We start from the raw sequence: 15,509 nt of genomic DNA, 5'->3' as shown, positions 1-15,509 counted from the left end.
ATATGTGGTTGAGTACATTGTAGATCGAAGCCAGAGCAGAATTGCAAGGAGCTGCTTAACAACAAACAAATTTCTTACAAAGTTTCTGCTCAGCAGAAATGAGTAGGACACCAGTCACTAATTTCACATGTGGCATGGTAGTTTAGCTGGTAAGGTTATTTTGGTAAGCATAGTTTTGTTGTGCTTAATCAGCTCTATGAAATTGGGCCCGGGAGGTATCACACATGCTTTGACATAAGGTATAGATATTGCATGGGTGTTACAGACAAGTTGAGATGATACCCTGATTCAGACTTAACATGTAATGAATTTGCATTAGGGATCACATACACAGTACTGTGCATAAACTTTAAATGACCTAATAACAACTGCAAATATTTTCTTGTCAACAACTTGTCCAATTTCCCCTCTACAACAAATGGCAATGCTTTTGTTCCACAAAAAACGCACCAGGCTATTTAACTTTTGTTGTTGTTTGTTTTGTTACATCCATTTGAAGATTTACACGTTGTAGACCTACAAAATGCAGTTTTCTGGCCACAAGAATTCTATGGTAATTCTAGGCCTAGCGCTTCATAGTGCTCCCTCTTAAGCACTGGATAATTCTCAGCAACCTGTGTTAAAGGAACACAGTGTCAACTTCAAGGTTTCCCTTTTGTGTGTGTGAGCATTCCAGGGGTGTGTCATGGGACCTAGCACTAGCACTACTAACCTTTTACTGTTTGGGGAACTACACATGTAGTGCGATTCCTTGCATGACAAAATTGCCATGTCAGTTTTCTAACCTACATTTACTTTGACATGCATTGGACAAATTCAGATACATTAAAGTTTACAAAACAATTAATGGCAAATTGAGTTGTTAAGAGTAAACATCAACGCTACATTGTAGGCTTGACTGCAGTCCAATAGCTACAAACTTAAACATCATCTTATTTGGAAACCTTTCAAGTTGGTTGCATGATAACACTCGAAGCTATTACTTTTGTAGTATTAAATGACATGCAATTAACATCCATTGTACACTCTCAACAATTTGACTCTGAGTTCTGAATTTAAATGTTGTCAAATACATTGATAAGATTTTGAGTGTGAACATTAATGAAAAAAATATCTTGCTGGTCTGGGTTCCCCCTTATTCTAGACACAGAGGCTCTCAGATGTTACAATTATGGAGGTTTACAGACTCTGGGCATCATCAGACAGACAAAACTGCAGGTTTGGACACAATGTGGATTATTTCATTCTCCCTTTGCTGATTTCTTCACTTCATTCAAGAAACTTTGAAGGCTTAAGGAGGCTTTGAGAAAATCCTGAAATCAAGACCAGTTCTAAGAAATCACGCGCCTAGTACATGTACATAGAAAACAAAAAGTGTATCTCTAACATGCCTAGACATAAATTATGCACAAAATTGTAGTCACAAATCAAAAATGTGTAGACAATGTTAGTAGTAGTAGGATTACCATGACAAAATGACAGTTAAACAATATTTTGTGACACCGAACTAAAATGTTAAACTACTGGGTCAAAACAGAAAATTTAAAAAAAATTCTTCAAATAGTATTGTGCAAATTTCCAACATACCGACCAACCCAGATAAACCTGCTCGCAAAAATGATGCACAAAAAATAATAAATACAAAAATAAGAATGAGAATGTGGGGGGGGGGGGTGGGGGACAATAAATGGAGAAACATTGCAAGGTTATGATGCAACCGATTGAATTGAAAGATTAAATAATTTCACTGACTCAAGTCTGTGCAAATCTCTCGCGCATTTAACCTTTTTTTCTTCTTCCACGTTGGTCCAAGGTACATATTGATTTCACGCATGAAGGAAACAAACTCCCATGGGTTAATGTGTCCCAATGTTTAAATACACACAAGACTTGGTACTTGTAGAATCTAATGCATAATAAACAAACATTGCTGAGTGCAGAACTTATTTCTGTTTGTGACTACTTTTCTTTTTTGGCTTAGCACATCAAATTAAGCTAAGCTGGTTTGTAGAAGATGCCATACATCAGTACATACAAATCTTTCAGCTGCAACAAAAACAAGCTTTATCGTCTTGATTTACAATTGGCTTTGTATAACCTGGACTCCTACTTATATTTCTTATACCATGTGATGAAATATTTGTTTTATCATGACTACGTATCTGTTAAAAGAGAAAAAGTAGATGTCTAATATCTCTAAAAGAAAATACGGGGACAGTTGTGAGGTTGAGTAACTAAATGCTTACCTTTCGCTTGCTTCTTTTTCTTGTAATCAAAGTCGAGCCGCCTTCCTTCTAACTTCTTACGATGATGCTGTGAAAGAAAGTAAAACTTACAGTCAACTACTATTATTAATTCAGTCATTTGTCAAAACCATGTTTTAGAACTAGTACAGTGGAAAATGAAACTCATACTGTGAGGTTTCTAATGAATGTTGACTTTGTATTTAAGACACTGGACACCTTTGGTAATTGTCAAAGACCAGACTTCTCACTTGGTGTATCTAAACATAGGCACAACAGAACAAACCCGTGAAAATTGCAGGATATAATGAAAGAAAAACCACTCTTGTCACAATAATGTGTGCTTTCAGATGCTTGATTTCGAGACCTCAAAATCTAATTTTCAGGTCTCGAAATCAAGTCGTGGAAAATTACTTATTTCTCAAGAACTATGTTACTTCAGAGGGAGCCGTTTCTCACAATGTTTTATACTATCAACAGCTCCCCAACACCCGTTACCAAGTAAGGTTTTATGCTAATAAATATTTTGAGTAACACTGATATTGTCCATCTGCCTTTAAATGAACATTGATCTTGTATTAAGTTTGTAGAAAGCTACATCAATCACACAGCTGCCAACATTTGTATCTTGCAATCAGGGAGATTTTGTACAATAATCACAGAGATATTTAGAAATACATTCAAGATAGGGGCAAAAAATTCCATAATCAGGGAAATTTTTTCAAATTTGTTCATCAGAACGTGGAAAGGTTGGTTTTAATATTTTAGGGAACTCTCTGCAGAGTCAGTGGGAGTTGGCAGCCTCTGCAACCAAAATAGTGTGCGAAATACAACATATACAAAGTTTAGACTTTTTCAAATCTATTGAATTTATCAAATTTCATAGAGCTGCATTAGCACAACAACATTCTGCGTACCAAAATAAGGTTACCAGCCAAACTACTATGTCACATGTACAATTTACAACTGGTATCTAGCTCATTTCTGTTGAGCAAAAAATGAGTTGGTAACCAGTGGCAACAAAGTAATGACCTTGACATTTTGGCTGGTAGTTTACCTGTTTCTCCTAAGCTTCTATGCTTAGCAAGTTGATGTGATATTGGGCCCAGATCTCAAAAGCATCTCATGACTAACTATACAAATACACAACTTACATTTATTTCTTTTAAGTCTTTGTTTTTAAGATGATCCATGGGATCGAGGAAGTTCTGTTTGACGTTTAAATCAAAGGCGTCTTTAACCTCGGAGAGTTGTCTAAATGACTCTCCCATGTCTACCATCGCTGAACCTGGAAATATCAAAGAGAGGAAACCTCAAGAGTGTTACTTGAACTCTGTGAACCAAGGCTCGATTGTAACCAATGGCCTTTTTTAACAGCTAGGCTTGGGTTAGGAAGAAAACATTTCTTGTCATGTTAGAGTATCTTTGGTCCAAGGAAAGTTCCAAACTATGAGCCAACATAATATTTTAGAAAATATTCTTGAAACTCAAGGCCCCGATTTCCTCTGCTGGAGAAACCTGATCTCAAACTATCAAGATGTTCCTTACCGAATGAGGAGTCGTCTCCGAGATCTTTACCATTCTTGACCATCACTTCTCCTAATAGGCCGACCGGTTGTAAACTCTTCACTCCTTTGTTCTGGCCTCTGAACTTAGTCAATGTTCTTGACACTGTATTGTTAAAAAATATTACTAACTTTAATAAGGAGTATTTTTTTATGCGCTTTTTTAGACAAAATTCACGTAGGCCCCTCAAAGTGCCTCACAATATTATTACACTGGGCCCAGTTTCATAGAGCTGCTTAAGCAGAAAATACTGCTTAAAACAGTTTTCTGCTAAGCAGAATTGAGCAGGATACCAGTCACAAATTGTAAATGTGACATGGTAGTTTGGCTGGTAACCCTTATTCTGGTAAGCAAACTTTGATTGCGCTTCGCTATTTTTTGTGCTTTTAAAAGCAGCTCTATTAAATTGGGCCCTGTTCAACAGGCCTGAAGTACTCCTAAAACCAACTCAACTCCTTAGGAGTATGCAGCACCGACAGCCAAACTGGTGCATGGGTTTCTAATCATCAACAATCTCTACTCTCATAGGTACCCATTAACTCATGGGTAATCAGAAGCAAGTACATGTAATGTATATTGCTGAATGCTCATAGAGTCTTGTGTATCGTGTCCTGGGGCCTTACGTGCTTTTTCTGTGGTGCCCCTTGCAAAATTATATAAATTGAAATTTTTCTCATGAGTAGCCCTTATCAGCTTACCCCCAAGAATCAAGGCTTAAGGCCCGGTCCCACTGCAGCGATAACGAGAACGATAACGATAACGACGCAAAGATAACGCATTCTATTGGTTGAATGAGCGTGTGCATATTCAACCAATAGAAAGTGTTCTCTTTGCGTCATGATCGTTATCGTTCAGCAGTGGGACTGGGCTTTTAAAGTCTTACCTGGGTTAGGCTGTAGATATTCCACTGTTTTCGTCATCAAATCATCAACTGTATGACATGTGACATCAACTTTCTGCAAGAAGGGAGATAAAATTTAAAGTGAACTGGTGAAGATAAGCTAGAAATATTAACAAATAATGTCCATCCTTTTTTCCAAACAACCAATATGGATACTGCAATAAACATAGTATGCAGCGTAGATTTTTGATCCACACTTTCAGGGTCATGTTTACATTCACAATCAGAGAACTTGGAACTTGAACTTGTGTGATAACAAATAAAAACCAATATTTACATCAGTACAAAATGCTGTACTAGAAATATAATGAGGTGACAAATAAATATTTAGCCTGTGTACTGCCTTGATGGTAAGTAATTGTACAAAAAATACAAAGACCTACCAATTCCGATCTCAAAAACAGAGCTTGTACATTACATACAGCAGTCTCCTTTCAGTTTTCCAGACTAATCTTTTGTACTGGACCACTGACCTGAGGCCAGCAGTTTTGGCAATGTTTGGTGTCAGGCCACTAAATGTTTGAATTCAAAATTTAAAATTTGGTACAATAGGCCTATACATGTATTGTACAGTTTACTCCGAGCATTAATTGAGCTCATAGAATGTGGTTTGACAAACATGTAACACTTTAGACTAACATTAGATGCTGTTAAAATCAGTGAACAATTGTATTGATTTGGTTTTGTGAAGCTATCTGTCCTTGAAAGACCAACTACATGTAGATATACACTAGTCCAAAACGGATTGCTCTATGCATGGATACCATCAGCTGGTGAACTTAGTATTCATATAAATACATGTACCTACTGTCAGTGTGCACACCATGCTATTGACATGGGTATGGGTATTTTACAGTGTACAGTACACATTGGACGTTTGTATGCGAACACTAGGCCTACATTACATGAAATTACATAATCTCAAGCTACATTACATGTTCATAATTGTACTAGACAGTTGTGGATCAATGTTGCAGTCTACACTGTTCCACAAAAGCAAACACTATAATGTATGCAAAAAGACACGAAGAGATTTTCCAACTCACATTACACACGATCTACATACGTGTACATCATGTACATTGTGTACAACATCACGTACACACATCCGTATCGTGATATTATCCAACGTGTTGGGATCCATGGGTTTTGTACACCTTTGGAGTCAATTTACCCCCTTAGAAGATGTACAAAAAACCATGGCCCCCTTTACAGTGTGCAATATGTGGATGATACTCATACTTATGTGTCATCCCTATGGACTGTGAAGGGGTTTTGAATTGTACATCACTCTAAAACCTTATTCCAGGCCATGACCATGCACAACGTTTCTTTCTCCATGCTCTGACCTGAGCCCAATTTCTGCTTAGTCTGGAGTACGCATGCACACAAAAGCAAAAAATTTCCCAGCTACCCCTTGAAATACAATTGGAATTATCTTCCTTCCATAAGCGCCAATTCTTTGCTATACAGGCTGACAGTAAGCATGAGCCATGAAATTGGGCCCTGTCTGTATGCTCATTATTGTGGTCTAGACCCAATTTCATAAAGCATAACGCATATAACAACTTGCTAAGCACAGGTATTACATATACTTCAAGCAGAAATAGGTTACCATCCAATCTACCATACGGTTTACATTGCTGCGACTGGTACCCCCACTCAATTCTTACAAATAGCAAAGATACATGTATCTCCTATCACAACTTTTATGAAATTGGGGCCCTATTGCGGTTTAAAAAACAGCATTTAACAAATTAAAATGACAAATTAATTTATGTGATTGCATTCAGTGATGTTATAAATACTTCAGTCATACTACGGACCACCATGTATAATAAACAAAGACCCCACTGAAAAATAATCAAAGCCAATCAACCAGTTGGCCATACATCATGGAGGTAGATGCATTTCTCTGCACTGTGTCAACACACAGGGCAGCCTGTGTTGGACAACAACAATTGCTTCATTTGACGCACGTTTTAAATATCAATTGGTTTTGGGTGACCCTTGACCTTGCCTTCACCCTATTGTAACCAGTCCGGGCAGAGAGTGAGATCTCTAGAATCCCATTCATGATGGTCATCCCTCTCAGGATGTCTCAAAGACCATGACAACAATAGCAAGGTCTTGACGAAAGAAGATTCTTATCTTGTGCTTCCTTCCTTTGAATGGAGAGAACAATGCACACCAGATTGCATTCACACCCAGAGCAAGGGCCAATACTTTATCAGCTAGTACAGGCCCAATGTAACTAGGGTGTTTAGGGTGCCCTAATGTTTCAGGGCTACATTCAGGGCTACTTCTTATACACGCACTACCAATCCTAGTACATGTCCCAATCGAAGGACAAAACTATGATAGTAAAATATCTTGCGCGGCCCCGGAAGACCCACCAAGACCATGCCAAAGACCCTGATTGAAGACGCAGGAGTAGTCATCAAGGAGGAGCTAATCAGCTGTATGCAGGATAGAGTTGTGTGGCGTGTCAGACATACATTAGAACCCAAATCAAACATGCTGCAACGCGACAACTTGGGGCGGCTGAGTGAGTGAGTGAGTGAGTGAGTGCTGACACAAGTGTCAAGACCAGGACTCAAACTCATGAAATACTGTGATAAGAAATACTACTGATCACACAAGATCAGAAATCAGAAATAAAAGTCAATTAACACAAACAGAAAACTCTGATTTTCGAACACATTGTACAAGCTTAGGGTGCAATGCAAGCTTGCAGCAAAAAAAGCGCACAAGTGTGCAGGCTTGCATGAAGCTTGCATTTACATACACGTAATGCAAGCTTTGGCTGTATGAGTTTGTGGCAATCCTAATAAAGCTGTCCATATTAGAGTGTGCTCAACATTATGTCCTAGTCTTGTCTTTTTGAGTATTACTATAACCTATAATCATGAGGTGCACACGTATGCACGAGTTTGTAAAGGCATCTTGTACACAAAGCCTTGAATTACCATTATGAATGACATTTAAAATCTAAGATACTGGTAGTAGAATGAAACCTTAAAAGATCAGTGATGAAGGTCTCAAACATCCTTCCTGTATGTGAGATTTGATTTTTAACTACTCGATTCACTGCCAATTTTTTAATAATATCCCCTTGAGCAGGATGTTAAGCTCCCTGGCTTCCTGTCATTATTAAAGTCACGCTGAAAGGTCAAACAAAAGTCCCGGCCATCCAGCACATTTCAGAAAACTGAGCAAAGTTGTATTTGGGCTGTATTTTATTTGTCTAATAGTGTCGCAACAATAGACACTGGGAACGTTGGATTTGTCAAACTTTATTATTTGTATCCGCTGTATTTCAAAGTGTTTGCTTTCCAGGGCGTCATGCAACTCCACAGACTACCATTTTGAGGGTAATTTATTTTTAATACATCAGATACATGTGCATCATGATACATGTTTTTGAAAGGGCAATGGGTACCTATGTGTTTACACTGTAATATGAGGAAATTGTAAACTTCTATTTCAAGGGGCACCACGGCAATGACCAGGGAGGGACAACTGAGGCAATTGCCTCTGTTGCCTCCATAAGGTATCAGACCAAAACACAGGTAAAATGTATGGTGCGTGCGTGTCGACAAGGGGATTTGACAAAATTCAACATTTTCAACAACATCAATCTTACTAGTTTTGAATACATTTACAAACGGTGGCTATCTGTTTTTTGCTGAGCAAAATGGCTCTTCATAGTTTTCCAACCTTACGTACATGTATATCAAAATGGTAAAATCTCTGGCTGTGACATAGCAATAGAAAAGTCTTTTGTATGCATTGTGTGAATAATCATGAATACCAAACACTGAGAGTAAGGAACAGATCCGTATTCATATATGACTCATCTCCACTCAACACCCAACAGTTTTGTGGCGTTGTGATACGGCTGCATGGTCTAGTGCATCAAATTCAAGTTTTGGTGGCTGAATCATTGCAGTGTGGGTTCGAATCCAAGACAATACAGATCCATCTTATGTGCATACTTTAAAGTTGCATCAAAATCTCCTTTGTATGCAACTTTAACAAGGCAAATAATGGTAAAAGTAATCCATGCCACCGTGCTTTCATATGGTCAATCAGTGCCACTGCAGAAATTGAGCGAGGTTGAGAACCTTATCTCATCCAACAGTGGTCGAAATTTTATTACAATTTCAAACAACTGAGACTTGTAGCCACAAGCAGAAACTTCTTTTTATTCCAACACTTTGAAGAAAGGAACCCTTTTTATATTATGACGACAACGCAAGCCCCAAAGGAGCTCTCAAGGAGTACTTTGTATGTTTTTATCGGTAATTGAATACAAAATTATGTCCTAAATTTCTGACAACGCAGATTGAACGGCAGTGGTACAGGATCCACTTTTACTTCCAAATGTACCAGACATCCGGACTTCTAGTATCAACCCTGAACATGTTTTTGTTATTATACGCCAAATCTGATTTGGACCATTAGGCCTGTTTATAGCTGTTTATTCACTTTCACAAGGAACATCTACAACTACTAAGTGTGTACAAACTTTTCAGTTGTGCTTTCTTGTATAATTCACATTGTATTGTAGATATTTGTGAATACATGTATGATCAGATGGTCCTCATTAAGATGGGGTATAAAATTGTGACATGAAGAATAGATTTTAAAAAAATTATAGGAAAAGTCATCGACTGGCCTTACACACGAGCGGCATGCATGCAAAGCATTTGCATACGCACGTACAATATTAAAGAAAAGAATATTTAACTGCACTTTCCAGAGTTCACTGGTGCCAAGTATCAAAACAAGGTTGACCAAAAAAGACTTGACAGAAGATCTGAAAGGGCTGCTGGGTATGTTTCCCTTCACTCATCTTTCAATGATTTCATTTGTAAACTGAATTAAATTTGTTTAATTACTTCTTTTGCACCACTTACCAACCACAAATTTGTGGAGGAAAATGATAGAATTTGTTCCAAATGGCCTCTAAAAAAACCCAGACAAGCCAGAATCACAGAGCCACTCATAAACATAATTTACTGCATCTCATCTTGTTTGGTGTGCAGTGAAAGATGAGCCTTCATGAGCCAACCTCTAGTTATGAGAATATTAAAGACAGAATATTTTATCAGATTTGCTCCAATGATGTGTCAAATGATTCCGATCCAAAGCACTAATGGATGAGTAAATTGTCTACGCTCGACTGAACATCATTTGTCATGTTTGTCAAAACTGCTCATAATATAAAAAGATTAAACACCAACTGTATTCATCACTGGCAAAGCCCAGCACAAGTTTCTCAGAAGATTACTTACCCGTTCCATCTCCACAAATTCTTCATCTAGCTTTGTCTTCTCTGCCCCACCAATCTTCTCACTCATATACTGTTTGCGAATAATAAAATAAATAACTATTTTAACATTTTTCTTAGCAGATGATTTTTTAAATTAAATTTGACTTCTTTACATAAAATGACATGGGGTCGATGTCACAAAACTAGTTCTAACTAAGGACTACATTAGTCATGGGAGATTAAAAACACAGGCTAGTCCTCAGTTAGGACGAGTAACTCATTTTAACTTGAGATAAGACTAACTCTTTGTGAAATCAACTTCACGGTGACATACAAATTTCCAGTCAGTAAACTCTAAAATTGAACCTTGTTCCCTAATACTTTGTGCGGCTGCCTGCTCAAACTGAAACAAAGACCTCAGCACACATAGAGAAAGAGGTTACATCAGTATATTAAAATCTTACCTGATTTGCTTTACTGTACTGTTTCTTAAAACCTCGAAACGACATGGTGAATTTGTCTACTGACACAAGACTTTAACATTCACAACTAGCTTGATCTGTTACAACACCTACTACAAGTATGACTTTACAAGGACTGTGTGTAAGTTACAGACAACTTGTCTTGAAGTAGACTAGACGGTCAATACACCTAGTCATAAATATCACAAGTAGGAACTATCTGATTAGTAATAGTCTACCCAGTTCCTTATCAGCAACCACCAGTGCTCCTTTTTTTTCAAGGTGATGTCATACTCCAGACTAAGTTTAGACACAGTACAAGTAGATTGGATCTTCTGCAGGTGGTCTACAGTTCCCACACAACTGAATAGTTCAACTTTAATTGGGTACTGGTACTTGTAAAGCTATGGTGACAGTTCGTGACTGTCAACCTGTCAATGAGTAATTTGAACCATGAAGACTTGTTTCAATATTGTGAAGAACTTCAACTGGCCTTAATATAATGTTCTAGTGGTACAATGTATTTAATTATTAATAAGTCACACCTGTTATTTCATCTTGGAGAGGGCAAGGCCATTTAAGAGTTGAACAGGGCACTTTCATTGGAAAATCTAAAAGTCTATGGGAAACTTTTGAAAGGGGCACCAAGGCCAAGACCCGGGGCAACGGAGGCCATGGTCGCAGTGACCTATGTAATACGGTATACCAGGCCTAGTATATGTTTGAACACAATGATTCACCTTTCATACTTTGTGCATGAAGAACCAACAAGTGCAGTTCAATGACCAAGTGATGCATACATGTAATGCTTGGTTTTCTGTTTCATACAAAGAAAATTCACACTACATGTCAGTATGTTCCAGTACATTACACCATAATCCAAACATAAACAGCCCCCATAAAATAATAAGGTCCAAGAAATTCAACTTGAACCTTTGGCTAAGTCAATATTTGAATAAAAAAGCAATCCCTTTCTATTGTAGGTCTATTCTCAGAGTATGACTATAAATGGGTAGCATCAAAGTCATGTGTTTGGGTTGTCATGACATTTATCAATAGGTTCATTTCATATTCAACTAGGCCATTTGCAATGGTTTCTGTAAATAACTGCATACAATTTACAAATGACTCAAGATTGATAGAGAAAAGCGTCACGTGTTTGGCTTGTCACACGGTTCAACTACGACTGAGTCTTTTGCTATGGTAACTGTGAAGGGCTGTATACACACTGACTCACTTTTCTTGTTATAACTACAGAATGGGAGGAACGTGTCGCGATTTATTGAAGTAAAACCTATTTGTCAAGTCCAGAGAGTCTGAAGTTTAAAGATAAATGACTAAAATAAAGGTTCATATTCCCATTCAATACTCTCGATCAGAAACATACATTTCAGGTTCATCAAACTTACTAGATTTATTTTCTAATAATCTCAGTGGTTGAACTTTGTTAGTAGCGTGGGACAACAAGGCCTACACGATGCTGATTATTTTGCTATTTTCTTCACAGAGTCAGTAAAGTTCAACTGTTCGAGTACATTGTACAAGGCATAATTTGTTTCTTAACTTCTGTTAAACTGTCTGGTTGTTAAGCATTACTTAATAAACCATGGCTGATTTGTTTTTATTTTGCTGTAATTGTTTGAAATAAATTGAGCAACAAAGTTTGGAATGTTTCCAAGTATTACTCAGCGAACAAAAAGAAGATAAAAATAGCTGAATAGTTCACATCTCATGGTAATTCTTTGAAAATGACGGCAGTGAAAGTCAATAAGTCAATCAAGTTAAATAGGACCTACATGTATACCAAAGGTTGACAGGAAGTTTCCAAAAGCGGTAGTCAGTAAATGAAATGGAATTTGGGGAATGAGTCATCGTGAAGTGTTTGAGTTTTCTATATCCCAGTGAACTTTTTGGATTTGCACATCAAATTTCACTCATAAAAGTATCTGTTACATGTATTACTCTTCCATCACAACTCATGTTGCAGAACTGCATTGAAAAGAGGAAGGGCTCATCATATTCCAGGCACGGTACTTCATTCTCCTAAAGTCAAGGAAGTTTTTCCTTTACAAGTATTACTTTGTTTGGTACCCTTTAAAGGCAGTGGACACTATTGGTAATTACTCAAAATAATTATTAGCATAAAACCTTACTTGCTAATGAGTAATTTGGAGAGCTGTTTGTAGTATAAAACATTGTGACAAACGGCTCTCTCTGAAGTGGAGTAGTTTTCGAGAAAGAAGTAATTTGCCACAAATTTGATTTCAAGACCTCAGATTTAGAATTTAAGGTCTCGAAATCAAGCATCTGAAAGCACACAAGTTCGTGTGACAAGGGTGTTTTTTCTTTCATTATTATCTTGCAACTTCGATGACTGATTGAGCTCAAAGTTTCACAGGTTGGTTATTTTATGTATGTTGAGATACAGCAAGTGAGAAGACTGGTCTTTGACAATAACCAATAGTGTCCACTGACTTTAAAGGGCAGGGGTACCTCCAAACTTAGACTTATATCTGAACATTTCAAGGGGGGTAATTAATGATCACCGGCCTGGGCTGAGGCAATTTCATGAAGTCCCTATATATATCTCAATGTTCTGCACTTTTGAACTGTTTTGTTGAAACAAAGTTGGGTTCCAAATAGTGTCATTGAATGAAAGCAATTTTCATCATTTGTTTTAGTCAGTTTTATTCTCAACAGGTAATTGAAAACAATTTGTAGATTGTATAAAGAGTGGAGGCCTAGTATCGAGATTGCTAGTTTAAGTAAGAAAATGTAACCAATTGCTTGATATTGAGTACATTTTTTCATCAACTTCATTTGAAAATAGTTTGCAACACAATTTTACCAAAATGCATATAAACAAGCATCTATTATTAAAAGTGTGTTCACAATTAGATTTGTTCTCACTTTTGTCCACCCAACCCATCAGAAGTCATCTGCATGTTTTGTTTGATTCTATTGTGGTGTTGAACTCAGGGCTCAGGGACAGCACTCCCAGTCCTATGTTATTGTTATTCAACTGATTTTGATACAATAATACATTGTTTGATAAATTGTACCATGACCAGAGTCCAACTGTTGAGTGATGAGCAGCGTGATGAGGTAACAAATTGAACCCGCAGTAACTAGAAGTATGCTACGGTGTTGTATTTTGTTTACTTAGATTGAAGAATGATCTGTAAGTTACTGTAAGTTATTGTACTCATGAAACCAAAGTTTGGGTTCATGAATTGAACCTAAATAACCTGTTTAGTGAGTGGTCGAAATGTCAGGCTACTACAGTAACTATTTTGTTGCATTTATCTAACAGTCTAATTGCTATTGTTTGCAATTACTTGTCTCTAATGACAATTATCAAATGTTTTAGAATATGGAACCGGATTACACATGCATTGCTTTATTATATCTCAAAGCAATGTAATGGAAACTTTTAAAAGGTCCTGAACACTAAAGCGAAAACGAGAACACTAAAAATGCACGTCCACGATTGGTTGAATAAGTGTGGGCGTACTATGCGTGGAGCAATTCAACCAATCAGGGCGTGCATTTTGATCGTTTTCGTTATCGGGGCCTGTGTGACTGGGCTGTAAATTCTCAAGAATGACGCATTTATTAATGTTATTTGCCACGCCCAGGCATGCGATACCAGGACTCAAATGTTGCCACGCCCAGGCATGCGATACCAGGACTCAAATGTTGCCACGCCCAGGCATGCGATACCAGGACTCAAATGTTGCCACGCCCAGGCACGCGATACCAGGACTCAAATGCTCACTCAGCTGATCACAAACACAAAAACCTAAAGTCAGGTGCGCTGATTCTGAAACGCTTGGCCGTAAAATGTAACTTTGGTTGGCTCAACCCTCAACGCAACAAAATGTAAAAATCTAGTTTCTTTTGTTGAATTCTTTTTTGGTCATGCCTGAAAATGGATAACTTTCCGTATGGCGCCACCACCTTTTCACTCATTTTTACGTAAAGGGATATCTCATTGAGGTAAATTAGATACTATATTGTTTCATATCGAATGAAAAAGTGGTGGCGCCATACGGAAACTTTTCCCTGAAAACTTTAATAATAGAAACATTTAAGTATGTGAATAGTTTGAACAAAAATCAATTTAGGCCTACAAGGTAGTATTACTATTATTTTCATTTAGGCAGTCAGACCTAATTTTAAAAATAAATGAAAAAATGTTAGCTACAAATTATTTATTATTATTTTTTAAATAATTGTTTACATTACACTACACTTGATACTTGATACTTGAACTTGATGGAGTAATCCCTTTACAGCTGGTAAGAGCTAAACTGGGATGATGTGCTGTGCAAGACGCCGTGACCAGTGCAGTGGTGCAATAAAGGTGTAGGACAAGACAAATTGAACATTTTATATAATGATTATATAACACTACACTAACTATTACTAAGCACCAACTTAGTAACAGTTACACAGTTACACTTTGACTGTCAATTTTGAACTTCATCTGCTGGTTTTCCTAAAACATCAAATGGGATATAAATGTAGCATGCATGTGCTTCCGGCTAGGGTAATTAATGTCAATTTAAAAATTGCCTTTATTTATGAAAAATCGTGAAAACAACAACGGTATTATGTCAGTATGAATTTTTATAGCGCAACTGGTTAATACGCAAATTGTCATCATACACAATTCTCCACAAATTCACCTACCTGATTGGCCTTATTGAACTGCTTTTTAAGTCCTGCGAAAGACATGATGATCTATTTTTGTAGTACTTCTTGTAGATAAAAATCTGTATATTTCCCCAGACCTGTCACTAAAAAATAACAGGCTAAAGCAATGGTTGAGTTGAGTGCGAGTTCGGCTACGAGAAATTCTAACTTTTCTAAATACACGACGTACACACTCTCTGCTGCACGGAAATTTGTGGGTAGGCGTTTCACACGCGTCGTTCGCGGCAACATCACAGAAATCCTCACTTTTTCACGCGCGGAACGAGAATTTACCGACAAACGATCCACCTAATAAAAGCCCTTTTCATTGGTCAAATAGACACACTTCTTGTGTAAAATGC

At 37.3% G+C, this 15,509-nt stretch overlaps 1 protein-coding gene across 1 annotated transcript in view; it reads right to left on the bottom strand.

The window, feature by feature from the left end:
• Window positions 1-15,340, bottom strand: part of LOC139942086 (endophilin-A3-like) — a 28,135-nt gene extending 12,795 nt beyond the window's left edge. Inside the window, exons 1-6 of the mRNA XM_071938778.1 lie at window positions 15,145-15,340; window positions 10,011-10,079; window positions 4,693-4,765; window positions 3,792-3,914; window positions 3,398-3,531; window positions 2,247-2,313 (exon numbers count right to left, since the gene is read on the bottom strand). Coding sequence (XP_071794879.1) covers window positions 2,247-2,313; window positions 3,398-3,531; window positions 3,792-3,914; window positions 4,693-4,765; window positions 10,011-10,079; window positions 15,145-15,189 — 511 coding nt within the window. The 5' untranslated portion in view covers window positions 15,190-15,340. The remainder of the gene's footprint in view (window positions 1-2,246; window positions 2,314-3,397; window positions 3,532-3,791; window positions 3,915-4,692; window positions 4,766-10,010; window positions 10,080-15,144) is intronic.
• Between the last annotated feature and the right edge of the window lie 169 nt (window positions 15,341-15,509).

This window comes from Asterias amurensis, chromosome 9 (assembly GCF_032118995.1).
Source record: "Asterias amurensis chromosome 9, ASM3211899v1".
Taxonomy (NCBI): domain Eukaryota; kingdom Metazoa; phylum Echinodermata; class Asteroidea; order Forcipulatida; family Asteriidae; genus Asterias; species Asterias amurensis.
This window is presented reverse-complemented; position numbering and strand designations above follow the sequence as displayed.